At 45.1% G+C, this 27147-nt stretch overlaps 1 protein-coding gene across 1 annotated transcript in view; it reads left to right on the forward strand.

The window, feature by feature from the left end:
- LOC147709887 (uncharacterized) overlaps positions 1-10785 on the forward strand; it is a 75117-nt gene extending 64332 nt beyond the window's left edge. Inside the window, exon 2 of the mRNA XM_086928325.1 lies at positions 2754-10785. Within this exon, the coding sequence (XP_086784451.1) occupies positions 3220-5874 (2655 nt within the window). The 5' untranslated portion in view covers positions 2754-3219 and the 3' untranslated portion in view covers positions 5875-10785. The remainder of the gene's footprint in view (positions 1-2753) is intronic.
- The last annotated feature ends 16362 nt before the right edge of the window (positions 10786-27147 follow it).

Raw genomic sequence — 27147 nt, forward strand, 5'->3', positions numbered from 1 at the left:
CGGGAGGGAGGCGGGAACGGGCACACGGACAGCGGGAGGGGGGGCGGGAAGGCAATAAATAAAATAAAATAACACTCACCTGGACTTCTTCCGGCGGCGGTCGGCATGGACTCAAGAAAACAAACCCAAACGAAACTCCGCCCACCGCACATTTACCAACTCCGACGGCTGCAGCAGTGTAATCCGGCTCGGTAGAGGAGAGGCCGCCTCCAAGACGAACGGAACCACGCCCAGGGAAAAAACGCAGGAACGCCCCCGAATCTGGTCCGGCCTTGACGGATAGATCCGGCTCCCAATGGCTAGCCTCCATTTATGGAGCTAGCCAATGGGAGCCGGGGGCGGGTCATCGATCCCACATAAGACTCGTAAGGTTTTTTAGCGCATGCGCACTAGGTGCGCACTTGCAGGCAAAACCTAAAAAGGGTCAGTTTTCATTGGAAAAAAAGTGATGTTTTCACGCTGCCTTTTGGTCCATTTCTTGTTGCAGGCACTAGGCTTACCCAGACATGTGAGGTAGAATTTTGATCTAAAGCCTTGGGGGGAATACTGGGTGGAAGGAAGTGTGTGGCTCCCCTCAGATTTTAGAGTTTGCAAGGGATTCTGGGTAACAGAACCTGGTGAGAGCCACACAAGTCACCTAGTCCGGGATTCCACTAGGTGTCTAGTTTTAAAAAGTATACAGGTTGGCTAGGTTTCTGTAGGTGCCGGCTGAGGTAGGGCCCAATATTCACAGCTAGGCATTTTGCAAAAAAGGGTCAGTTTTCAGTGGAAACATTTTATTTTTATCAGGAGATTTATGGGAATACGGATTAGTATTAACAATTGTCTACCTCGGCGTTTGTGCATTTCAAATGTCAGACTGTTGTAAGAAAGAAGTAATTTTAAGAAATGCCCTCTAATTCACATAATAGTATGTGTAGCCATCATTTCAGGGATGTGCAAATACAAACTGCTCCTAAACTCCATATCTTATGCCCATTTCGGAAATACATAGTTTTCCTTTATACCTATTTTGCACTCTTTATATTTTACCAGATGATTTGCTATATTTACCTGGTACATATTGAAAAAAACATTACAAGGTGCAGCTCAGTTATTGGCTCTGAGTACCTCGGATTCTTGGTGAACCTACAAACTCTGTATATCCCTGCAACCAGAAGGGTCCAGTGAATGTAATGGAGTATTGCTTTAAAAAATATCTGACATCGTTGGAAGAAGTTACAGATGAAAATGAAATGTACAAATGGCAGTTTAAAAAAAAAAAATCAATTTCAATATTTGTTTATTTCAACTGTTACTTTTTATAGGAAAAACTTGAAGGATCTACGCAAGTGACCCCTTGCTGAATTCAGGAGTGTGACTACTTTTCAAAAATCTATAGCTTTCTGGTATCCACCATGGATTTCACAAGCTTTTCTACCACTAACTGGAAAGAGGTTGAAATCACAAAAAATAGTTAAAATGGGCCATGTCCCAATAAAGTGCCACATCATTGTTGAAATATCTGCTTTTATTCAATTGTGATTGTTGCTGGGAGGATGGTGACTCTAGCACCGCAAACCCTTCATTGATTCCATTTACAGGGGGAAAAAACAGATGTTTTCTTCTGCAGCACCTTTTCCTCATTTTTCCCCAAAAACCCAAAATGTAGCTGTAATTTGGCTAAATTATCAGTCCCCTTCAGTGGAATCCATCAACACCTGATACCTTTAGAATCCGCAGGATGTTGGAAAAATAGAAGCTAATTTGGCGTGGATACCTTACCGGGATAAAAAGTTATGAGCGTGTAAGTGCGAACTACCCCAAATAGCCAAAGAAAAAGGCTTTTCACTGGGCGTTGGGGAGGGGGGCTAGCAGAGAAGGGGTTAAGAACCTTTGATCTACAGAAATTACTCCTTACAAAATTTAATATTTCTGCAACTTTTAGGATTGTCTACATTTCTCTATTGTCTGTATTTTTGTTTTTAGATGTTTCAGCAGAAATGTTGTATCATGTAGAATCCAAGGCTTAAAGCAAACAACTAAGAAAATCTCTGTGGATGTAACCCAGTGCCAGACTGTAAAGACAGGCGTAGAACAAACCATAAGCACTATATGCTCAAAAGATTGTCAAGGGGTGTGTTGCACACTGGTTCTGGCAGGACTGCCATTGTCCTTCCCAATGCATGATAGTACATGTACGCGAACACATCTTTTACTCACTGTAGCGTGGTTGCTTGTATGATAAAATGAAGCGCAGTGTGTAGTCACCCTTGATATATGTTTCATACTTTGTGTTTTCAGAAGGGCAGATCTTGGTGAGGAGCTGGTCATGTTGTGCTTCTGCAAGCATATAATGTACTAGAGAGTGTATCTAGTGTTTTTTTCCCTCTGGTCAAGGGAGCTCCTGGGCAAAAGTAATACAAATGACTAGTATTGTTCCATGGAGTACCCACAGCACGGGGAACCTCATATACACTGTTTATCCTGCAACGCTCATGCACAAAGCAAACAGTAAAAAGCCCTAGATAAAAACTGTGAAAATGAATTTGCTCAGCTTAAAAACATCTAAACACTGATAACCACTGATTTTTACACTGAATAATCCCCATCTGCAGTTCACATCAAATAGAAACTGAATACAGGGACGACTAAGTGTACTTCAGAGTTTATTTCACTTTTTTATAAATGTGCAGTATATGGCTTTCTGAAAAAGATTAGATCATAATTATAGTTTATTTAGTATTGATGTACTTTTTTTTTTTTTTTTACAGATGAAAGAAATGCTTTAAGAATGGAAGATGGAAAGGACAGAAGGCTATTTTTAAAGGCAAAGTTGGGCATTGAAACCTACCCCAAGAAGACCTGTTTATAATCAATAAAATATCTTAATCTACGCTCTCAAGCAGCGTGAAAAAAAAATACTCTACTCAAAAAGACTATCCAGAGAGACACTAGGGAATAAAGAACTTTCTAAATGTACTAAAGCACTCAAAGCAAATTTTATAGTATTCTATAAGGAGCACATGAAGTCAGCATAGAAGAAAGACAGTATTTATTTATTGTGACTTTGGTTCGCATAATGGAATGACTATAAATATTCTCAATGTGATCAAACATTTAGGGCCACAGGCCATCTAAAGTTGCACACGGTTGCTCACACAAGACTGAGAGCATATAAATGTAAGGAATGTGGGCAGACATTCAATTAAAAGAGTCTTGACACCTGGAAGAAGTTATATGAATGTACTGGATGTCAGATTGCATGCAAAAGGACACCTGCTGATAGATCAGGCAAGCCCTGCTGAGGAAAACATATTCATAACAATGGGAAACTTGCAGTCGCATCAGAATGTCCATACTGATGGGAAACCTTTTAAACTAACTGAATCTAATCCAGCATTCATTACAAAGGCAGAGCTAATACGACAACCAAACCTCCACATTGGGCAAAAATCATATGAATGTAGAGAATATGACAAGGTATTCATTGCAAAGGCAAACCTAACGCACAGTCTGAAAACCCCCACTGGAGAGAAGCCTTATAAATGTACTGAATGTGAGAAGGCATTCCATAGAAAAGAGCTGTTAAAGCAACATCAGAGATTCCACACTGGAGAGAAACCCTTTCATTGTACTGAATGTGACAGGTCATTTGTTGCAAAGACAAACCTAATGCAACATCTAAAAATCCACATAGGAGAGAAGCCATATAAGTGTACTGAATGTGACAAGGCGTTCATTAGCAAACAGCTGTTAAACCAACATCATAGATTCCACACTGGAGAGAAGCCATATAAATGTAGTGAATGTGACAAGGCATTCATTGGCAAAAAGCTGTTAAAACAGCATCAGAGATTCCACACTGGAGAGAAACCCTTTCCTTGTAGTGAATGTGACAGGTCATTCGCTGCAAAGACAAATCTAAAGCAACATCTGAAAATCCACACTGGGGAGAAACAATTTAAATGTACAGAATGTGACAAGACATTTGTCGGAAAGACATCTCTAATGCGACATCTGAGAATGCATACTGAAGAGAAGCCATATAAATGTAGTGAATGTGACAAGGCATTCATTGTAAAGGAATCCCTAATGCGACATCTGAGAATCCACACTGGAGAGAAACCCTTTCATTGTAGTGAATGTGGCAGGTCATTTGTTGCAAAGACAAACCTAATGCAACATCTGAAAATCCACACTGGAGAGAAACCCTTTCGTTGTAGTGAATGTGACAGGTCATTCTCTGCAAAGACAAATCTAAAGCAACATCTGAAAATCCACACTGGGGAGAAACCATTCAAATGCACAGAATGTGACAAGACATTTGTTGGAAAGACATCTCTAATGCGACATCTGAGAATGCATACTGAAGAGAAGCCATATAAATGTACTGAATGTGACAAGGCATTCATTGTAAAGGAATCCATAATGCGACATCTGAAAATCCACACTGGAGAGAAACCATATAACTGTACAGAATGTAACAAGCCATTCATTACAAAAAACGAGTTAATGCGACATCATACAGTCCACACAGGGGAGAAACCATATAAATGCACTGAATGTAACAAGGCATTCTGTACAAGGGGAGAGCGAAATAAACATTATGCAGTCCACAATGGGGAGAAACCTTTTGCATGTTCTGAATGTGACAAGGCATTCGTTACAAAAGCGCTGTTAAAGCACCATCAGAAAATCCACACTGGAGAGAAACCTTACGGTTGTAGTGAATGTGAGAAGGCATTCATTACTAACAAAGAACTAATACGACATCAGAGAGTCCACACTGGAGAGAAACCATATGAATGCATGGAATGTAACAAGGCGTTCAATACAAGTGCATCCCTAATACGACATCAGAGAATGCACACTGGAGAGAAACCATATACATGCACTGAATGTGACAAGGCATTCATTACAAAGAGAGCCCTAATTGTACATCAGAAATTCCATACTGGGGAGAAACCTTATAAATGCACTGAATGTGATGGGGCATTCTTTACAGAAAGATATCTCTTACAGCATCAGAAAATCCACACCGGGGAGAAACCATATATTTGTAGTGAATGTGACAGGGCATTCATTGCAAAAAACTATCTCTTGCAACATCTGAAAATCCACACCGGGGAGAAACCATTTGGTTGTAGTGAATGTGAGAAGGCATTCTTAAGAAAAGGCCATCTCTTGCGACATCAGAAATTCCACTCTGGAGAGAAACCATATGGTTGTAGTGAATGTATGAAGGCATTTGTTACAAAAACGGAATTAAAGCAACACCAAAAAACTCACACTGGAGAGAAACCATATGATTGCGCTGACTGTGGAAAGGCATTTACTACAAAGTACAACCTTATACTACATCAGAAGAGACACACCGGAAATAAATCATATTGTTGTAGTGAATGTGAAAAGGCATTTATTACAAAAGAGCAGTTAATGCGGCATCAGGAAACCCACACTGGGAAGACATATCAGTGCAATGAATGTGACAAGGCATTTTTTGCTAAGAGAAGCCTAAGGCGACACCAGAAAGTCCACTCCGGAGAGACACCATATAAATGTACTGAATGTGACAAGGCATACACTCTAAAGCACCAGCTTGAATATCATCAGGAAGTCCATACTGGGAAGAAACCCTATGGATGTAGTGAGTGTGACAAAGCATTTTTTAGAAAACAGCACTTAATGGTACATCAGAATACCCACACTGGAGAGAAACCATATGAATGCACTGAATGTGACAAGGCATACAGTAGAAAACACCATTTGTGGGAACATCAGAAAACCCACACAGGGGAGAGACCATACGAATGCAATGAATGTGGCAAGGCGTTTATCAGAAAGACACACTTAATGGAACATCTGAAAGTCCACATAGGAAAGACACCATAAGAATGTACTGAATGTGAAAAGGCATTCGCTCTAAAGCACATGCTAGTACAACATCAGAAAACCCACACTGAAGAGAAACCATATGAATGTGCTGAAAGTGATTCACTCTAAAGCACATGCTAATACAACTCTATCAAATCCACTCTAGAGAGAAACATTATGGTTGTAGTGATTGTGAGAATGGGGTTCTTTCAAAGGACTGTCTAATGCTACATCTGAAAGTCCACGCTGAGGAGAAACAATATGAATACACTTGATGTGACAAGGCATTTGTTGCAAAGAACATCCTAATACAGCATCATTAAGTCCACACTGGAGAATGACCCTGTGAATATACTTTCAATAAGCTCACTTGAGCACTATTAGGAGTGGCGAACACAGGGCTGGTCCCTGTGTAGTCCTGAGGAAGAGCTTGGGGAATGCTCGAAACATGTTGACAGGAATCTATAGGTACACCTAAACTCATTATTCTTTAGGCACCTTAGTATTCCACCCTGTTTTTAATTTACCCACTAGGAGCAAGAATAAATCATTTGTAGCTTACTAGGAAGGTAGTTTTAACTCACTTACACATAATCCACTCCACCCCATCACAGTCCACGCACCACACATAGTCTATCACTTAAAGTGTTCCTACGTATTTCGCAAGTCGCAGCACACCCCAGTCCGTAGAGGGCTGGGATGGCCCCAATGATGAAGCATGTCACCGTGGGGCAACCCTGGTGAGTGAGGAGACACTAAGAAAAATAAACATTTTCCTTCTTTTTCTCAAAAAACAGCAATATTCCAACTCCAGTGAGTGTTTTGAATATCATTACACAAATATAACACAGGGCAATTAGTAGAAAGGATGAGCTAATGCAATAGTAGATATCCCATTCTGGAGGGAAAACATATATGAATTTTTCAAATGTGATAAATATTTCATTACAAAAAGAAACGTCTTGGTACACCAGAATGTCCAAACCACAGAGAAACAATATGAATGTTATTGAATGTGACAAAGCTCAGAGAGTCCACAGTGGTTAGAATTTTCAGACTGTGACAAGACCTTCATTAGATAGGAATATAAAATGTAACATGAACGTTCACAACTGACAGAAACCACAAGAATGAACTGAATATAAGAAAGTATTTACTACAAATTTCACTCTAGTGGGTTACCTCATATCACACAATGTAAGAAGGGTAGGGTGACCAAATTACTGAAACTGAAAACTGGGACATGCCACAAACATATAAGTAGAAATAACAGTTTTGCAGTTACCAATGAGCACAGACTGGCATAATTAACAGCACTTGACAGAATAGAAATCAAAGTAATTAGGGTATATTGGGAATTATATGCAGCGTTATACTCAGTAGTATATGTTATTCAATTGCTATCTGTTTGAGCCTTCTAACTGATTTTGCACTGGGACGGAGAAAGAAGTATTAATTTAACCCCCTGAAACAAGAACATGCTACATTTTCAAAATCTGTCAGGACATATGGTTAAAAAACATGACTTTCTCACTAAATATGAAACATCTGGTCAGCCCATGAGGTGTTACAAAAAGAGTAAGCTTTCTTATTCAGAAGTTATTTGTTCTTGACTGACTTGAATTTGAAATGCCCCATTAAATTGTGTGATTTATGGTTTTTTTCAGTGACAGGCACCCCATAGACTAAACAATGGTTGTGCTAAGCCCTTGTAAAAAAAGATAAAAGTATCATGTAAAACTGATCCCATAAATTAAGAACTGCTCTACATTACTTTTCCATTAATCCAGTGTGCCAATCATGTCACACATATGTTGCTGTCCATATGCACGAGGTGTTATGGAGAGTGTGAAAGTAGTTGAAGCCACACATAATATAGGTCTTGAAACCCCAGTTTGAGATAAACTGCATTTCCAAAGATCAAAGGATCAGTAAGACACCATTGACCCATCTTCTGGTCATGGGTAATTGTTCCATGATTGTAGATGAGTTTCAGGAGGTTCCACTTGAAAAACTAATACAACAAAATGATTTTCCACTTTGTCTGACTGTGAATAATGCAGAATATTGTGACATTCTACTAGTGCTTCCCTGTTGTATGAATCCCTGTGATGCATAATGTGCAAAGAGGTTCTATCTGCCCCCTAGCCATCAGAGTTCTATCCTCCACCGGTGCTCCAAGGTTCTAACATCCACCTGTAAATAGTGGTTTCAACCCTCACCTGTACACAAGGATTTTAGCTTCCACTTATGGTTTTATCCTCCACATTTGTCAATGGGTTCCAGAGTTTTCACTATCCACCTGTGCTTGGGGTCTTAACCTGCACCTTTGCAAGGGGTTTTAAACTCCAGCTCTGCATAGTGGTTATAGCTGCCAACTATGCACAGGAGGTCTAGCTTCCACCTGTTCATGTGGGTGCTAGCTCTTGTTCTAACTGCCACCTGTGCTCAGAGGCTCTACCCTTGACTGTATAGTTGCTTTATTTACTCTGCCCATTTACTTTTTTGGTTAAACTCCACAAAGTCTTAATAAAGCCATATTAATGGAAAAAACACTTAATATTGGCAATTTTAAAGACATAGTACATGAGTTAAGGCAACTGTGAAGTTGAGTGTGCAGGAAGGAGCCTGTGCAATCAACAATTAATATATCAGTATCCGTGTACATGCAATGATGCTCTCCTACAGGTGAGGCAGTTGTGATTACTGACTCCGTAGGAACGTTCATCAGGCACTCTGAATGATCAGGCAAGAGGAAAGTGAACATCTAGCCCCTATCATTTCCGTAGATGTCGCAAGCCTTCTCAAATTACATAGTACAGTTTGACCAACCAGAGGATCTGATTTAGCAGTGAAGTGTGATCCATAACAAATTGAACTCATAATGAAGGAAGATTACTTTGCAGGTGAGCTCCAGGTTGCAGAATATCTGAGTGCCTAGAGGAGTGAAGAACTGATATGCCTGGACAACCCAAGATTCACTATAACTGCCTATGCTATGGCGCTTCACTATCAGCTCAGATTCTCTGTCAGCATACATGACTTTCGGTCCATAGCTCTCGGAAAACTTTGATCTAAAATTTCATTTGCTTATGATATTGATTCTTGGAAACCCACAAGTCATTTGATGGCATTTTTATAAATTTGTATTTTCTCAGAAGATTAATATGTTTTTTGTATTGAAGTTTATCAACCAATGCTCTGTATCGTTCAGGGGTCACCGTGCCCTTAGAAGCAGAAATTAGCAAAATAACGAGGTACAGTAACTAGTCAACTACTTCTGCCTGAGCTGGTCTTAAATATAAGTGCCTTAATGTCAAAGTTCACAGAGTAATTTCTGTTGATAGTTGTCTGAGCAGACCTCAGCACAATATTGTTGGAATAACCAGAACAAAGCTCACCAAATGCAGCACAGCACTGCATAGCAAGTCTAGCAATTCGTTTTATATTACAGGTTGTTTCTAAAGTCACAGAGGAGGTCAAATCCAGGAGGACAGGGTTATCATTATTACGTAGAGAGAAACATCTTTACGGGCAATAGCTTTGTGTACATGTCTTCTAGTGGCGACACTCATAAGTAATGACTGGGACGAAGAAGGCAGTGGAAATAGCAATGATGCCGGAGGATCTTTATACATTTTGTGCCCTGACTGTAAACACTTACTTATTTCACCAGCATCATTTTTCTAAGTGTGTTTACAGTCCATCTTGCTGGATTCAAGCATGCTTCTCCTCTGTAGTAAACCAGGAGGGCATGAAAGAGGCGATGGATAAGACATTAACAGTCACGAGAAAAGAGAGGATATCTTAGGAGTGAAGAGGTTAGAGGAGGACAAAGACAGGATAACCAGAGAGTGCAGGTAAGAGACGTGGCGACAGAGGAGGACGATCTATCCTGGCACGAAAGGTTGGGGCAGTTCGTACAAAAACATTGCCTTTGATATGCAGTTCTTTACATACAAAGAAACTGGTTTTAAACACAACACTGCTCATACTGGTAACTAGTGGTGTGATTGCGGTCAAGGATGCATATTGTAAATCGGACAAATAGCAGATCCTGGGGGATGGGCCAGTCCCCTGATAGAAAGTCTAATTGAAATAATGGATGGAACAGATTTATTTGTAGAAAGAATGAAGAGGAGAGGTCAGTTATTGTTTCATAAGAATGTGCCATGGTCTTATGTAGAAAATGTGTTCAGTCATGACAGGATAAGAAATCAAAGCATGGGTAGTCCCTTTCTGATGCAAATTGATAAGGTAAGCGTACTGGTTGTGATCTGCAGTAGGATGAAGGAGCTCAAGATGGATAAAGGAATTTTACCAAAGCCAGATAGTGTATTAGGATATAATGCACTTGTAACAAGGACGAAATATCCATTTGGCAAACTAAATCAATCAATCTGGTTTGTTGAGCGTGCAACTAACCTGTGAGAGTCTCAAGGCGCTGGGGGGAGGTGTGGTGGTTCACAGTTCCATTAGCCGAAAAGCCAGGTCTTGATGACCTTCCTGAAAGTGTTCAGGGAGGGGGCGAGACTGATCTCTGCTGGGAGCCTGTTCCAGGTTTTGGTCGCAATGTGAGAGAAGGATCTCTCACCTGCTCTAGGTCTGCGGACACGTGGGCTTTCGGCCAGTGCGAGGTTGGAAGATCGGAGGTTCCATTTGGGTAAGTGGTAGTTGATTCTGTTGTTGAGGTATTTGGGCCTGGTGTTGTGCACGCATTTGTAGGCATAGGTGAGGATTTTGAAGGCGACTCTTTTCTCCACGGGGAGCCGGTGGAGCATTTGAAGGTGTTGGCTGATGTGTTTGTGCCGGGGAATGCCGAGGACGAGTCGGGCGGGTTTAAATCAGATCCTTAGATGGATGCTCTCACCTGCCATGTAGTCTGTTGAAGATACAAACAAAACCTGTTGCACACTAAAGAATAAAGTATAAAGCAATAAGACGTCTCAATGGACATAAAGTTCATTTGTTAAAGGCGAAGAATTCGATCATCAGTGTTTCCGATTTTCTTTTATTGATTCCAGAAGGCCAGCCGAGACGTGTTTCGTCGCAGGAAAAACACACTTTTCCGCGACTCCTCAGGGCTGGGGAGGATACAAACAATGGATGGAGTACATAGTGTATACAACAGCATGAGGTCAAATGTGACTGATTGTGGTAACTGGTGAGGGTAAGTGACTGGTGAACATGGTGAACCAAAACGTATGAGTGGATGCACAAAACACCACCCTGGTACCTGTGATACACATCTTGATATTTGTGGCAGGGTAAAGAAGGGGGGGAAAGTGGGTCGGCAGTGATAATAAGTTGAGGAATAAACCAGTACCAAATATAAACTGGTATTCAATGCATACTTAACAGGTAGATGTGTCGCAATGGGCAGGAGGGAAGTGACATTAAAGAAAATCACAAAATAAAGTAGTGTGATGGGAGTAACAAGAAGAGAGTAAAGCTAGCAGGAAGGTTGGTAGAGGTCGTTATAAAGTGAGGTGGAGTAGGGAGAATCGAAGTGTAAGGAAGAAAGTAATCTCGCTTATAGACCAGGGTATAAGGTTTTAAAGGGGGGAGTGCGCATCCTACCTGTAGATTAGAGAATTATAGCTACAGGTCTGTGGTGCCACAAAAGGAAAAAGGGGGAGACAAAGGGAGAGATTATAGGTTGGTGTCCTACTGGAGATACATACAAAATCACGTCTAGTGTGACCCAGACACGAGGGTGCACATTGGGTCACACGTAATGATGAAAAAGTATACAAAGGGGGCGAGTGATAAGGGGGTATGCTCACCGCGGTGCCGGTGAAAATTCCGACCCGGCTCCCCTCGAGACCGGGTTGTTAGTATCTGTATGTGTAACGATTCCTTGTTTCAATGAGGTTCTCTCACATTAGTGGTGTGGATCCTGTGGGACAAGAATTAATCTTTAGGAATCTTAGAGCATTGAGCGCTGAGTTAGAAAAACCTAGTAGGGCTGGTGAAAGGATAGTATATAACTCACCTCTATTCAGTGGTAAAGCTGAGTTATTTTGAAGCCTCGGCGTTTAGTTGACTGTATAGAGTCCTCATATTTTGAGGTGAAGGTAAGGTAGCGATTTTCGTGATAGGAAAGCTGATCTCCTGAGGACGTCATCATGGTATCGCAAAGACAGTCCACGTTGTGGTGCATGAAATGTAACATGAAGGGGAGAGAGAAAAGAGGGGGCCAAACTGTCAGTTTATATGGCCATCACGCGTGTTGAAATGCAAGAAATGGTATCTGCCATTGCAAATAAATATAAAGTACAGGCCAGGAAGGAAGAGGATTATCTTTCCCGGTTGGAACTCTTGTGTGAGAATAAGGAAAGGATATCAAGAACCAACGGACGCCGTGGTGTCCCTGTTATACTACTTCTAATTGGTCATATTCAGAGGAATGTATGTTATTACTAATTATTTTTAATGCCTCGACTGTGACGACAGTTAGGGCCAAAAGGTAGTTGGCATTCACAGTCGGGTTCATGTTGTTAAAATTATAAACAGCGGCAAAGCGAAAATAGTCTCCTCGAGGTGCCGCACTATACTAGATAAAACGGATTTCAGGTTAGGCATGTTTATATAATGTAAGCGGTGGTCTGCGTGTAAGATGCTGGTTGTTAAATATGCAAAAGTATCGGAGCCCGCAGTTAATAGGCATCCCACTGATAGTGTCGAGGGAGATCGTAGCGTGGAGTGGGCGGAGGCAAGAAAACATGTGTCGCTATAAAAGATAATTGGTGCCCACAAAACCAGCCCTCCCTCTGATAACGTCGGGGTAGATCGTTACACTATAAGGGTACAGGCGCGATCACAAGGCAACACACTTACCCGTAATGCGGGGAGTTGTTCGGCGGTGGTGCCGTTCAAAATGCGCTCTGGTTCCGGGTGCGGTCACGAGTTTACTGCACCCGGAAGTAGGTTAAATACTGCCTACTCAAGACCCGGATTAAGAAAACTAGGAAGCTAACCTGTACTTCCATGTTATATTGTATAAATCATGTAGTTAAGCGTAAACGCGATAGGAATTGGGTAGGTAATAAATTGAGAGAAAGAAAATCGAGGAGAATTACAAATTCAGGGGATAATTGTATAAAGCATGTAGTAAAGCGGAAGCGCGATAAGAATTGAGTAGGTAATATTGAGAGAAAGAAACTCGAGGAGAATTAAAAGTTCAGGGGATAAGAAAATATCCGTGAATCATGCACAAGTATGAAAACAATCAAAACCGTATATTGCAGATAACCACGTAGTCCCGAAGGGTGATTTGATATATTGGTTAATAAGCAGTTTCCAAAACTATTATCACATTTTTTAACATAAGTAATTGAAGTACATTGTGATACCATAGATCTTGTTCCATATTATTCGTAGTTGATTGACTACTAGTATTGCTCTATACTACTAATAGAGGACTATCTTTGTAGGTCAAGTGGGAACATAAAAACAGCAATGTTTCCCATCAGGACCTCTTCACTTGTGGTAGGAGGAATGGATCAGTGATAACTGATAATGTTCATCGTGAACATAGCCTCATGTAGGTCTCATATGGAGTCCAGACTGTAAATCATTTTATGTTTCTATGATTTACTGGGGACAAATTTGAAGTTCTCAGGTTGAGGGCAGAAAAAAGGGGCCAGGATCAAGGCAATATGAACCTAGTCGCCTAAAAAATACTGCATTTCTTGATCAAAGTTCAAGCCGTGGTCTACACTCCGAAGGCGGAGAATCCACGTGGCTTCTAAGCGTCTAAGTTTGAGTTCTCTGTTCCCACCTCTTATTCCCGGCGGACCAGTGTCTATTCCATAAAATTATACCTTTCTGTCCAAGCTCTTGTCACCGCATGCAGCCGCATGCAATGCCACTGGATATCTAGGATCCTGTTTGTGAATGGCTCTGATGTGTTCCACTATTCTATTTTTCAGGGGGCGAATGGTACTGCCCACATACATTTTTTTACAAACACATTCAATTATGTAAACCACAAAGCGTGTCGTGCAGTTGATATTAGTCCTAATATCGTATTTGGTGCCTTTGGCGTCATAAAATTCTTTAGTTTTGTGTTTCGCCCAACGACACATGGAGCAGAATCCACATTTAAAGAAGCCAATATTTTTTGCTGTAAGCCAAATGTCAGTAGGGTTCTCTCGTGGTATGGTAGGACTGAGCCTGTTGCGTAGAGTCCTTCCTCTTCTATATGTAATTAAAGGATGTTCTCCTATGTGGAGAAGTGTGGCTCACTGGTTAGAGCAGGCAGACCCTGAAGCAGAGGTCAGACCCGGGACCAGGGTTCAATTCCCGACGCGGCAGGGTCTTGAGCTCAAATGTCCATGGACTCGATAATTCTCGCTTCGGTGCCTGACCTAATCATGGGTTCACACTCTGCAACTATGGGCATTAAGCTTGCTTAATCTCCACAACGGCCCCCCGCGGCGGGATGCCTGGCTTTCACCTTGGGGATGCCCTGTAGGGGATATCTCACAGGGAAAAGCCAGGACGGGTTCCCAAGGCAAGCGCGGAGATACCCCTTCGGGGGTCGATTCTGGCGCTATATAAGAAACATAATAATAATAATAATATGTGCTCATGAATGTTTTTATCGGCTTTGAGTATATTCCAGTGTTTAGTGAAGCTCCTGCGCAGTGTTCTGTTTTGGCTGCTGTAGTCCGTGATCATACGAATTTTGGGAGATACAGTTGTTGTGTTTGTATGTTTACTCTTTAATGTATCTATTCTAGTGATATTCTTGACCCGAATAGATGCTTTGTGTAGTAATTTATCAGAGTATCCTCTCTTCTTGAAACGTGAGTTCATGTCCCTCAAATTGAGAACAAAGTCTTTGTCTTCGCTGCAATTTCTGCATGCTCTTAGGAATTCCCCATACGGAATGGTGTTAATCTGGTGTGGTGGATGGGCACTGTCTGCGTGCAGGACAGCATTGCAAGATGTGCTTTTTCTGAAAAGTCTGCTATTGAGTTTGTTGTTGGAAATGTATATTTCCAAATCAAGAAATTCTACTTTGTCAAGACTTGCCTCTATGGTGAAACTCATGTCCAATGTATTATGATTCAAGTATTTGTGGAAATTCATCAAGTGTTCATGCGTACCTGACCATATTAGAAAGCAGTCATCAATATATCTTCCCCAAAAGACTATGGAGTCAATAAAGGGGGCACCTTTGGGACCCCAAATAAGATCTTTTTCTAATGCGCCCATTAATAAATTTGCAAAAGAGGGGGAGAATTTGGACCCCATGGCTACACCTTTGGTCTGTTTGTACCAGGAATTATTGAACATGAACACATTGTTTTCGAGAATGAGTTTCATCATGGAAACTAACATGTTTGTATGTTGCCACATGGTGGCTGGTCGGTTCTGTAAGATTTTGGTCAGTGTTTCTAAACCCAATAGTGGTTTGATGCTCGTGTAAAGTGCCACCACATCCATGGTTACAAGGATGTTACCTGGTTGCCACTGTAGGTCGGAGAGAAGACTGAGAATATGTTTCGTGTCCTGAATGAAGGAGGGAAGATTGCGTACAAGAGGCCCTAAGAACAAGTTAACGTACTCAGATAGTTTTTCAGTGGGCCCCCCTATGCCAGAAATGATCGGTCTGCCGAGGGGAAAAGGAAGGTTCTTGTGGACCTTTGGAAGTGTATAAAGCCATGGGTAAGAGGGTTTGTAAATTTTCAAATATAGGTATTCGTCTTCATTAAGAAGGCCTTCTTCTTTCCATGTTAAGAGAAATCTGTTGATGGTAGTGGTTAAAGAGGGGATGGGATTGTACTCTAATGCTTCGTAACACGTAGTGTCATGTAGTTGACCTAGTATCTCTTCATTGTAATCGGTTCTGTTCATGACCACAATGTTCCCACCCTTGTCCGCCTCCCTAATGATAATGTCATAGTCTTTAGTAAGGGAGTTTAAGGCTGCCCTTTCACCCGATGTTAGGTTGTCCTTGTATTTAAATGCTTGTTGGTCTTTCATGCTGTCAAGTCTATCTATGTCCTCCAAGACTCTTTTGTGGAAGTTGTCGATCGAGTTCCCTCCTGGTAAGGTGGGAATCCATTTTGATTTAGATTTAAGTCCACTAACAATGCTGAAATCTGACTCAATATTGAGTTCTTCCAGTAGTTTTTCCATGTCGTAAGGCGTGTGTTCTTGGTCTGTTATGGATAGAAGAAGCTGAGTAGTTTGTATGTCATTAATTGTCAAAACACCTGGTTCGAAACAGGTAGGGATGTTGGTAGAACTGTGGGCACCAATTATCTTTTATAGCGACACATGTTTTCTTGCCTCCGCCCACTCCACGCTACGATCTCCCTCGACACTATCAGTGGGATGCCTATTAACTGCGGGCTCCGATACTTTTGCATATTTAACAACCAGCGTCTTACACGCAGACCACCGCTTACATTATATAAACATGCCTAACCTGAAATCCGTTTTATCTAGTATTGTGCGGCACCTCGAGGAGACTATTTTCGCTTTGCCGCTGTTTATAATTTTAACAACATGAACCCGACTGTGAATGCCAACTACCTTTTGGCCCTAACTGTCGTCACAGTCGAGGCATTAAAAATAATTAGTAATAACATACATTCCTCTGAATATGACCAATTAGAAGTAGTATAACAGGGACACCACGGCGTTCCGGGAAAGATAATCCTCTTCCTTCCTGGCCTGTACTTTATATTTATTTGCAATGGCAGATACCATTTCTTGCATTTCAACACGCGTGATGGCCATATAAACTGACAGTTCGGCCCCCTCTTTTCTCTCTCCCCTTCATGTTGCATTTCATGCACCACAACGTGGACTGTCTTTGCGATACCATGATGACGTCCTCAGGAGATCAGCTTTCCTATCACGAAAATCGCTACCTTACCTTCACCTCAAAATATGAGGACTCTATACAGTCTACTTAACGCCGAGGCTTCAAAATAACTCAGCTTTACCACTGAATAGAGGTGAGTTATATACTATCCTTTCACCAGCCCTACTAGGTTTTTCTAACTCAGCGCTCAACGCTCTAAGATTCCTAAAGATTAATTCTTGTCCCACAGGATCCACACCACTAATGTGAGAGAACCTCATTGAAACAAGGAATCGTTACACCTACAGATACTAACAACCCGGTCTCGAGCGGAGCCGGGTCGGAATTATCACCGGCACCGCGGTGAGCATACCCCCTTATCACTCGCCCCCTTTGTATACTTTTTCATCATTACGTGTGACCCAATGTGCACCCTCGAGTCTGGGTCACACTAGACGTGATTTTGTATGTATCTCCAGTAGGACACCATCCTATAATCTTTCCCTTTGTCTCTTTTTCTCCCCCTTTTTCCTTTTGTGGCACCACAGACCTGTAGCTATAATTCTCTAATCTACAGGTAGGATGCGCACTCCCCCCTTTAAAACCTTATACCCTGGTCTATAAGCGAGATTACTTTCTTCCTTACACTTCGATTCTCCCTACTCCACCTCACTTTATAACGACCTCTACCAACCTTCCTGCTAGCTTTACTCTCTTCTTGTTACTCCCATCACACTACTTTCTTTTGTGATTTTCCTTAATGTCACTTCCCTCCTGCCCATTGCGACACACCTACCTGTTAAGTATGCATTGAATACCAGTTTATATTTGGTACTGGTTTATTCCTCACCTTATTATCACTGCCGACCCACTTTCCCCCCCTTCTTTACCCTGCCACAAATATCAAGATGTGTATCACAGGTACCAGGGTGGTGTTTTGTGCATCCACTCATACGTTTTGGTTCACCATGTTCACCAGTCACTTACCCTCACCAGTTACCACAATCAGTCACATTTGACCTCATGCTGTTGTATACACTATGTATTCCATCCATTGTTTGTATCCTCCCCAGCCCTGAGGAGTCGCGGAAAAGTGTGTTTTTCCTGCGACGAAACACGTGTCGGCTGGCCTTCTGGAATCAATAAAAGAAAATCGGAAACACTGATGATCGAATTCTTCACCTTTAACAAATGAACTTTTTGTCCATTGAGACATCTTATTGCTTTATACTTTATTCTTTAGTGTGCAACAGGTTTTGTTTGTATTTGTGTACCGTGTGTTCTTCAAACACACTTGGAGGGGTTTCAGGGACTTGCCCCTCTCCTGTATGCACCTTGGCCTTACTGCATTTCCCTCACACCGAAAACCCTGTCCTTTGTTGCTATAGTCTGTTGAAGATCTCTCACCTAGTAGGGTCAAGGAAGGGACAGAAACAGAGATCACAGTTTTTTACAACATGTACCTACAGTGGATGCCATCTTCTCTTAGGTCCTTTTTGACAATCTGGGGTTAGCCATGGTCAGCCTAGGGGCTGCGAGCAATGATCACAGTACATTACAACATGAGTGTTAGGTGATTATGTTATTAGAATATTTATGCTTAATATAGGCTTTGTTCGGTTACCATAACTTTTCTGCATTATTGAGAAATTCTTGCTTATATGTTGTGCATGAGCAATGTCTTCATTCTTTCAGAAAAGGTTCAAAATTCAATCTCGACCATGGTCTGTATCTGTATGTGCAAAGTATAATTTCTCCAGCTTCCTTGATTGAAAGGATGCATTTGAAATATTGCAAGGTTATTCAGCTAGGCCGCCGTTGCTATGTCCGTTGTCGTGGCTGTGTAGAATAGTCCACTGTATTAAAAGTATGATTTCCTTCATGTAACAGATAATGTGATTAATGAAAATGTTTTTGAAGTTTCTGTTGTTTGGGGTGATTTGGAAACTAATAGTTTGACTGGTTTGCTGTGCATGTAGCATTTCAGTTCCACTACTATCTGTAGTGGCATGGCGTTGAATTAGTGTACTTCATTGTCCAAAACATTGTAGAGGATTAGTCAATGTTGTGGGTGTGAACCTTTTCAGGAGCCCACCTGGTGCAGGGGTTCGCCCTTCTGAGCACTGGACCTTTAGACTGACAAAGTAGAGATTGGCACGGAAGCTGTAATATCAAGAAAGTATTTTATTAGGACTCGTGAGTGGAACTACATTGATACAGAACCCTCAGGCAATGTATGAGGTAGCACATGGAGTACAGAAACCATGGGCTTTATATATATATATATATATATATATACTGTAGTAAGTGCAGTGTAAGCATGGTGGGTCAAAAAGAGGCAGTACAAGTGTACACATAAAATGATGTTCACATACAAGGATACATGAGAATCACGTAGTCAACAAAATGGGAGGAGTTATAATACTGCTGGCATCAGTTAAAATAGCCTGACAGTTAAAAACATGACAGGTAAAACTTCCCTGAGCATGCACAGTACTTCGGGTCAGTGCTGCGAGGAGCTAACTATAGATGATGACTCAGGCGTAATAAAGAAGCAGGCAACAGGGGGGCGTGGCTTGGACGCTGATGGCGATGGTCGCCTGAGAGCTCGGCTCCGGGACTGAGCCCGCTTTTATCCTGCAGATCGAGGATTTTGGGGCACCCCGACCCCCACAAATCGAAGATCGGGTTGGGGCCGACCTGGTGAGGCACTCGGAGACACCCGAAAACTGGGTGTTCTGACGGAAAAGCGAAGTTGCGGAGGAAACGGAGCGGAGCCCAAGATGGAGCCCGGACCCTCTCGATAGCCTTGCCGAGACCCCTAGCCCAGAGAAGCATATCAGAGCTGCATGAATTTTCTCCACGTCTCATCTTCCCGAGAAGCGACCGTCCGGCTGACGGTTTGGGAGTGTCTGGGCACCGTGGTCATCCCTGGACTGATTGTTAGTCGCTTTTCTCAGCGCAGGCTGGTCACGGACGACCGGAGGCCCTGAGCGGAACGGCAATACCACTCGAAACGATCGGCTGCCTCCCGCCGCGCACCTGACTTCGCCGGATCCCTGGGAACTTTATGGGCGGCACGGCGACTTGGCGCCATAGGGATTCCGGCCATACTGGTGATTATAATTCGAGGTCTTCCTCGACCCGACGGGCCTACCCCGTTGGCGCCGATCGCCCCCGCCTCCCCCTTGGTGGCCTACGGGGTCTCAGCGGTGGTACATCCCGAAAGATCGGAGAAGTGGTAGGACTTGGCGAGGACGATCGAAGGCCCTCTTTAATATGACCACACACCAAGGGAACTACAGCCGACTCCCACACCTGATGGAGAGCCTGCCGAGCTTCCTCCCTCGAGGCACATCCGCCATGGGAAAACCAAGGGGGCCTAAAGGAACCACCCCGGCTGCCTCGGACACGGAGGCGCCGGTCAAGGACGATCGAGTTGACCCGGAGTGCTCTGGTGGTCCCCACCTACAGCAGCAATTTGACCGGGTCCTGGAGGCGATCGCAAATACGCGATCTGCCCTACAGCAAGACATCGCCCAGGCTGCGACGAGTTTGGGCCTCCTCAGGGCAGACCACGGTAATCTCTCGGACAGAGTCAAAGAGTTGGAGAGCTCAGTGAGGGTCCTGGAGCCGGCACAGAAGACTCTGGCTGCAACGATGAAGGATGCCCTGTCCCGGATCGATGCCTTGGAGAGACAGGCAGAGGACGCTGAAGGGCGTAACAGACGGAACAATATTCGTGTGGTGGGCCTACCGGAAAAGATCGAAGATGGCGACATGGTGGCCTATCTAGAAGCTTGGCTCCGGAACGTGGTGGCCCCGGAAGGTCTGTCCTTCTACACCCTGGAACGTGCACACAGAGTGCCGGCGAGACCACCGCAACAAGGTCGCTCCCCACGCCCAGTGGTGGCACACTTATTGCATTTTCGAGACAGGGACCTGCTCCTCAACGCTGCCAGGCACAATGGCCCTTATCAGGTGGAGAATAGCCAGGTGAACATTTTTCCAGACTATACTTATGAGACCCAACGGAAACGGACCTCTTTCCTGGCGGTCAAGCCTGAACTCCGGAGCGAGGGTATCCAATACTCGCTCCTCTTTCCTGCGAGGCTCCGCATTATCCTTGATGATAAGACGCAGTTCTTTGATACCCCGGAGGACGTCTGTACTTGGCTCGAACTGTATAGGGCTGGCAAGGATGGTTTCGGCTCTTCCTCCCAGTCGACTACGGAACCCGGACAGCAACGACGTTCCAAGAGACTTCGGAGCCGCCGCGGCAAACTGGGCAAACCTTTGACTGTAGAGACTATGGCGGAGCCGCGAGGAGTGCTGGAAATGGTTTCTAACCTGTCTGGTTCACAAGGCGGCCCCATTGTTGAAGAATCGGAACCGGGCGGCGAGGGGGCTCATACGGACACGGAGGAATCAGAGACTGATAGTGTTCACTTGCCAGTGGTTACTCCGGACTCGGCTGAGGGCATACTGGATGGGCAGGGATGAACTCGGGTGAGCTGATTCCGTTTGGGCGGGGGTTTGCCGGGGGGGATGTGGAGGATGCGGTTAATGCCATGACCCATTGGTGGGGTTGGGGGGCCCTGATCTGGCTGACACTTTTGACTTGGGGCTCGACTTAGTCTCGGTAGACCGGGACTCGATGGCCCGTTACTGGCGCCCGGCCCGCACCTAGCCCTTAAGGCTTCCCTGCGGTGGCGACTGCAGGATTAGTCGGGGAACGGGGGGTTTCCGGGGACACGGTTTGGATGGGAACTAGATGGTGCTATTTGGGTCCTATTCTGGGGTGGGTGGGGAGGGGTTTGTTTTCAGACGGGTGTTGGGTTGTTGTTGGGGGGGATGGCCGCCATTAGTGTTGACTTGATTGTTGCTTGTTTTTTGTTTGAGCGTTGTTGGGAGAGCCCGGGAATGACGATGTGGGACAATGGCTGAGATCGCTAATGTAAAATGCATCACTTGGAATGTGCGGGGGCTCCACACTATGTCCAGACGTCACAAGGTTTACGCTTATCTAGTGCGTAGAGGGGTGCAAATAGCGCTGCTGCAGGAGACACATCTCACCAAGGCGGAAGGGGCGGCGCTGCAGCGTAGGTGGAGAGGGCAGGTCTACTGCACTTCATACTCAGCTTACGCGAGGGGGGCGCTAATATGGATAAGAGCTGGGGTTCCCCTGCAGGTTTCGAAATCGGTGGTGGATCCGGAAGGCCGCTATGTAGCTATCTCTGGTACATTGGGGGGTAGGGACCTGAACATTTGTTGTGTTTACGCACCTAATGTGGACCAGCTCGCCTTCCTCTCCGGGTTGTCGGGCTTCTTGGCCCATTTCCTCTCGAGAACCCTCTTGCTAGGTGGTGATTTTAACTCGGTGGTGGATGTGGACACCGACCGCTCACACCCCCCCTCCCGGACTCCCCGGTCCGGCGGGTGGCTAAAGGTAGGAAGGAATGGCAGACGCACTGGGGGCTGACGGATATTTGGCGAGCGCAACACCCCGACACTAGAGACTACTCATTTTTTTCTGGCCTACACGAATTACATGTGCGGCTGGACGGATTTCTAGGGTCGGCGGAGTTGGTGTCCGCGGCGGTGCGCTCTGAATATTTGGCTAGGACCATCTCTGATCACAACCCCCTCCTAGCGGACTTCCGTTGGTTCCCCGGGACCCCTAGTGTGCCTACTTGGAAACTGCGCCCAGAGATATTAGAGGATATAGTCTTCAGGGCGGACCTGGAGGACAAAATTTCTGATTATTTTGCGACCAATGGGGGCACTGCTGGATCGAGAGCGTCGGAGTGGGATGCGTTTAAGGTAGTGGTCAGGGGCTATTGTATCTCTAAGAAAGTGGGAATGCGACGTGTCATCCTTGATGACTTGACCACGGCTGACCGAAAGCTCCGCAAGATGGAACTTCGCCGCCCCGGCCATCCAGAACTTCAAGAGCGTACTGCCGCGGCGAGGGAGGCGGTGGCAGCGGAGGTCGAAAGACTGCGCTGTTTTGATTATAAGGCCTACACTACCAGGTCGCTCACGGAGGGGGATAAGTCGGGCGCGCTTTTGGCTTGGTTGGCCAATCCAACGCGCCGGTCCTCCCTGACGACGTCCATGGGCACCGTGGAGGGTATTGAGGTGTACACCCAACCGGAGATATTAGGTTGCTACCAGCGCTACTACGAACGGCTGTACCGCAGCAACCCGACCCGAGACCCCACCCTGATTGATGATTATCTGCAACCCTTAGAGATTCCCGCGCTGGAGCCCGACGTGGCGAAGGCCCTGGGCACCGATATTGAACTGAGGGAAATCCGTAGCGCCATAAAGGGGATGGCGAGAAATAAGACCCCGGGCCTTGACGGGCTCCCGGTCGAATTTTACTCCACCTATGTGGACCTATTGGCGCCCCGACTGCTGATAGTCTACAAAGAGGCGAAGCGCTTGGGACGACTCCCCAGCTCGATGTTTGAGGCCTTAGTAGTTCCCCTCCTCAAACCTGGTAGGGAGTCTGCTGACCCGGCGTCTTACCGACCGTTATCAATGTTAACGGTCGATTATAAGATCCTAAGCAGCATATTGGCATCGAGGCTGCTAGGGCACATGCGCTCCTTGGTACACGAGGACCAGGCAGGATTCATACCGAAACGTAACACGACCATGAATATTCGCAGGTTGTTTCGCTTGCTAGAGGAACCGCACACGGAGGCCCTGTGCCCGTTGGTCCTTTCGGTCGATCTGGAAAAGGCCTTTGATAGCCTAGAATGGGATTATCTGCGCAGAGTGCTGCAGAGCTTTGGTCTGGGAGAGGGCTTTATCAGGTGGACTACGGTGCTTTATGCCTCGGCGTCGGCCAGGGTGAGGGCAGGCCCGCTGATCTCCCAACAGTACCCAGTAGAACGAGGCACGAGGCAGGGATGCTCGTTATCCCCATTGCTCTTCGCGTTAGCGGTGGAGCCACTGGCGCTGTCAATCCGGTCCGGAGTCTCTTTCGGCGGATTGCGGACCTTATCTGGTCAGCACTATATCTCACTGTATGCTGATGACCTGCTGCTCTTCCTTGAGAATTCGGATACTGCTTTGGATGGGGCTGCTGAGGCTCTGACATCCTTCGGGGAGGTCTCGGGCCTTCGGGTGAATTGGGCCAAGACCTGTCTGTTCCCGGTTCGTAGAGATGAACCCAGACCCGACACCAGCAGAGAGATTAGGTGGGAACCTAGCTGCCTCAAATACCTGGGGGTATATATATACCATGACCCCGCCGACCTTCTAGACGGCAATATAGCCCGCTGTACTCGCGCGTTGCGAGGTAACATGGATTTTTGGGCTACCCTGCCACTTTCAGTGGCGGGGCGGTTTGCACTGTTGAAAATAGTGGCACTTCCCCGGTTGATATACTACTTTAGAGTGCTTCCGATTTGGATCCCGCCGGCCACCTTTCGGCTTTTGAGATCCATGGTGGTGGGGTTCCTCTGGGAATCGGGCCGCCGGAGAGTGGCTCTCAAGACTCTGATGAGACCAAAGTCGGAAGGAGGCCTTGCGGTGCCAGACTTTGAGAAATATTATCTGGCAGCTCAATTGCAGACCTTCACCCAGGAGATAGCGAGAGAGTTTCGTGGCCCGGAGGATGGGAGGGGTAGGGGAATGCCCAGGCATGTTATTTCCTTCATCGCACTGCGCCAGCGTCTGGCCCTGCAAGACCTGACGCTCGAAGAAAAGACTATTAGGTTATGCTGGAATCGTGCCCACGCCCGGGGGGAGCTGCGACTCCCATATGCACCGGAAATACCGCTGGGGATGTTAACGGCCTTACCGCACGGGGGAGACTGGTCGCGCCTAGGACAGTGGGAAGATGCAGGATTGCAATTGGTGGGGGACCTTTATGAAGACGGGGTGTTACTGCCCTTCCAGGAGATCCTGGACCGTTTCGACGTTCCCCGAGGCGACTTCCTCCTGCAGACGGCTCTGGTTAGAGCAATTCAGACGCACTGGAAAAGTGGTCTGGAGGAACCGCCTACGTCTCCGGTGTGCCAATACGTTATGATGTCCGCGGGGACTGTCAAGGCAGTCACGTGCTTATATAATAGACTGATTAACGAGGGTTTGCCCCCGCTCACCACGCTGCGGAATCGCTGGGAGGCCGACATAGGGAAAGAGATACCGGAGACGACGTGGTCACAACTCATGCGCCGAGCCTGGAAGGGAGCACGCCATGCCCGGTTTCAACTGGTCCATTTTTATATACTCCACAGGGCCTATTTGACCCCGGCGAAAATTCAGCAATACTTCGCCACGGACACAGCGGATTGCCCCAGATGCCGAGCGTCTGAGGCAGATCTCATTCACATGCTGTGGTCCTGCCCGGCGCTGTCCTCATACTGGCTTTTGATCGAGGACACTCTTAATAGGGTTACTGGGAGAACCTTGACGGTCGACGCGGCGGTGGGGCTTCTACACTGGTTCCCGCACACCCCTAAAAATAAAATTTCGAGCAAATTTATTGATTTAGGGCTCGTTCTCGCCAAACGAGAGAGAACCAGGAATTGGAAGGCAAGAGTTGGTCCAACAGGAGCTAAATGGCACAACAAACTTCTGAAGTGGGCCACAGGGGAGAGCACTCTGCGATACCAACTGGCGAGGCAGCAGCAAAACGAGAGGGCGCTAGAAACAGCATTGGAATGGGAGACGATAGTGCAGGCCCTTAGGGATTACTGCGCTTCCAGCGATTCCGAGGGGGATGATGCAGCACAACTTGAGTCCCGTTAGACGACCACGACACTGATCTCTATCCAGTCACCTAGGGTTTCTTCCCACAAGCTCTTTCTACACGAACCACTACACACTGATGGCGGGGTTGGGTGGGGGGAGGGAGCGGAACCAATAGACTGTTGGGGGGGGGAGTTTTTTCTGTTAGGTTGATCTAGAAAAGCCGATGAAGGCCGTTGGATTATCCGGAACAGCTTTGATGTTATACCGGATCCCCACCTGTGTTCTTTGTAAGAAGACGCCGCCCGACCCTCGGGTTGTGGGCTGAATGGCTGTGTATTCAAGATGTTTTCTCACGGGGGATCGGATGTTTTTATCTTGTTTTCCTTGCAGATGTGTTGCTGATCTGACATGTAACTTTGGCTAATTCCTGCAATAAAAATATATTTAAAAAAATAAAATAAAAAAAAATAAAGAAGCAGGCAACAGTGAAGACGGGGAAGCACATGGCAAACACATGGCGTAACTAAAATTGATGCCAAAAACAAAATGCCTTCAGCTCATGCTAAAAGTAATCTCTGCCAAGTTTCCACAATGTGATACTTGTATCAGATTTTCCTAGATTTCTTTGGGGATTTTCTATTCTAAATGTTTTGCTTGTTCAGCTTGGTTTGGTTCTGTTATGTTTATATTAAATTGGTTTCTAATTCTGTCTTTTTACTTTCTGTAATGATTATTTTGATATTTGAATAAATAAACTGAGTTTAAACAGTCTTCCCTGAGTCTTTGAGTACCAGTGTTTGGATGGAAAAGTCCCTCGCATGGTGACAGACTTGTTTCCCTGCCCTGAGTGAATAGCTGCAAATTTATCATTATTTTTGGTCATGCGTGTGCACCTGGTTTTGATAGTTTTCCTAAAAATGGACAGAGGGGCTGTAATCTGAGAGAGACGGGGAGAGAATTCCATAGTTGGCTGCCAGGAATGAAAAGCGTTAAGCCTGACCCGTTTCAACTTTGGGGGAAGAACCAACCCATTGTCCGAAGACCTTAAGCAACGCGAAGGAATGTACCGGGGGAATAATCGTTGCACGTCTTCTGCCCCGCCTCCATAAAGTGCTTTGTGCACTAGGCATAGATAGGGCTTTGAATTCCACCCGTCATCTCACTGTTAGCCAATGTAGTTGTTTTATACTGGCCGAAGTGGAATGGTGCTTAGGTAGACCATACAAGAGTCTAGCTGCAACATTTTGGAGTGACTGAAGCTTATTCAGCTGCTTCACTCCAGCTCCCCAATAAAGAGCATTACAATAATCTATCCTTGATAGAATAAGGGCGGCAACCACCATTTTCCTAAGAGAGAATGGGATGAATGGAAGAATTTTATGCAGTATCTTGAGAGTGAAAAAACACGTAGAAACCACTTGATTAATTTGGGGCGCACAGGTCAGAAAGCTGAGGTTTCTGGCATTGGCCACCGGTTACAGGCAAATGCCAGCTGTAGGGGGCCATCAGTGGTGATTCCAAAAGGAAGGTTGTTTGCCAAATTCCAGAATCTCGTTTTTTTCTGTGTTTAATTTTTAAAAGTTGACATTCATCCAGGACATAACAGAGGAAAGACAGTTACAAAAGCGTTCAGCTGACATATTGTTGTTTTGAGTGACTGACACTACCAATTGTGTGTCGTCAGCGTAAGACACAAGCGTTAGTCCATGACTTTTGATTAACCTTGCTAATGGTGTTACATAGATGTTGAACAG

Source organism: Lissotriton vulgaris, chromosome 6 (genome assembly GCF_964263255.1).
Source record: "Lissotriton vulgaris chromosome 6, aLisVul1.2, whole genome shotgun sequence".
Lineage (NCBI taxonomy): Eukaryota > Metazoa > Chordata > Amphibia > Caudata > Salamandridae > Lissotriton > Lissotriton vulgaris.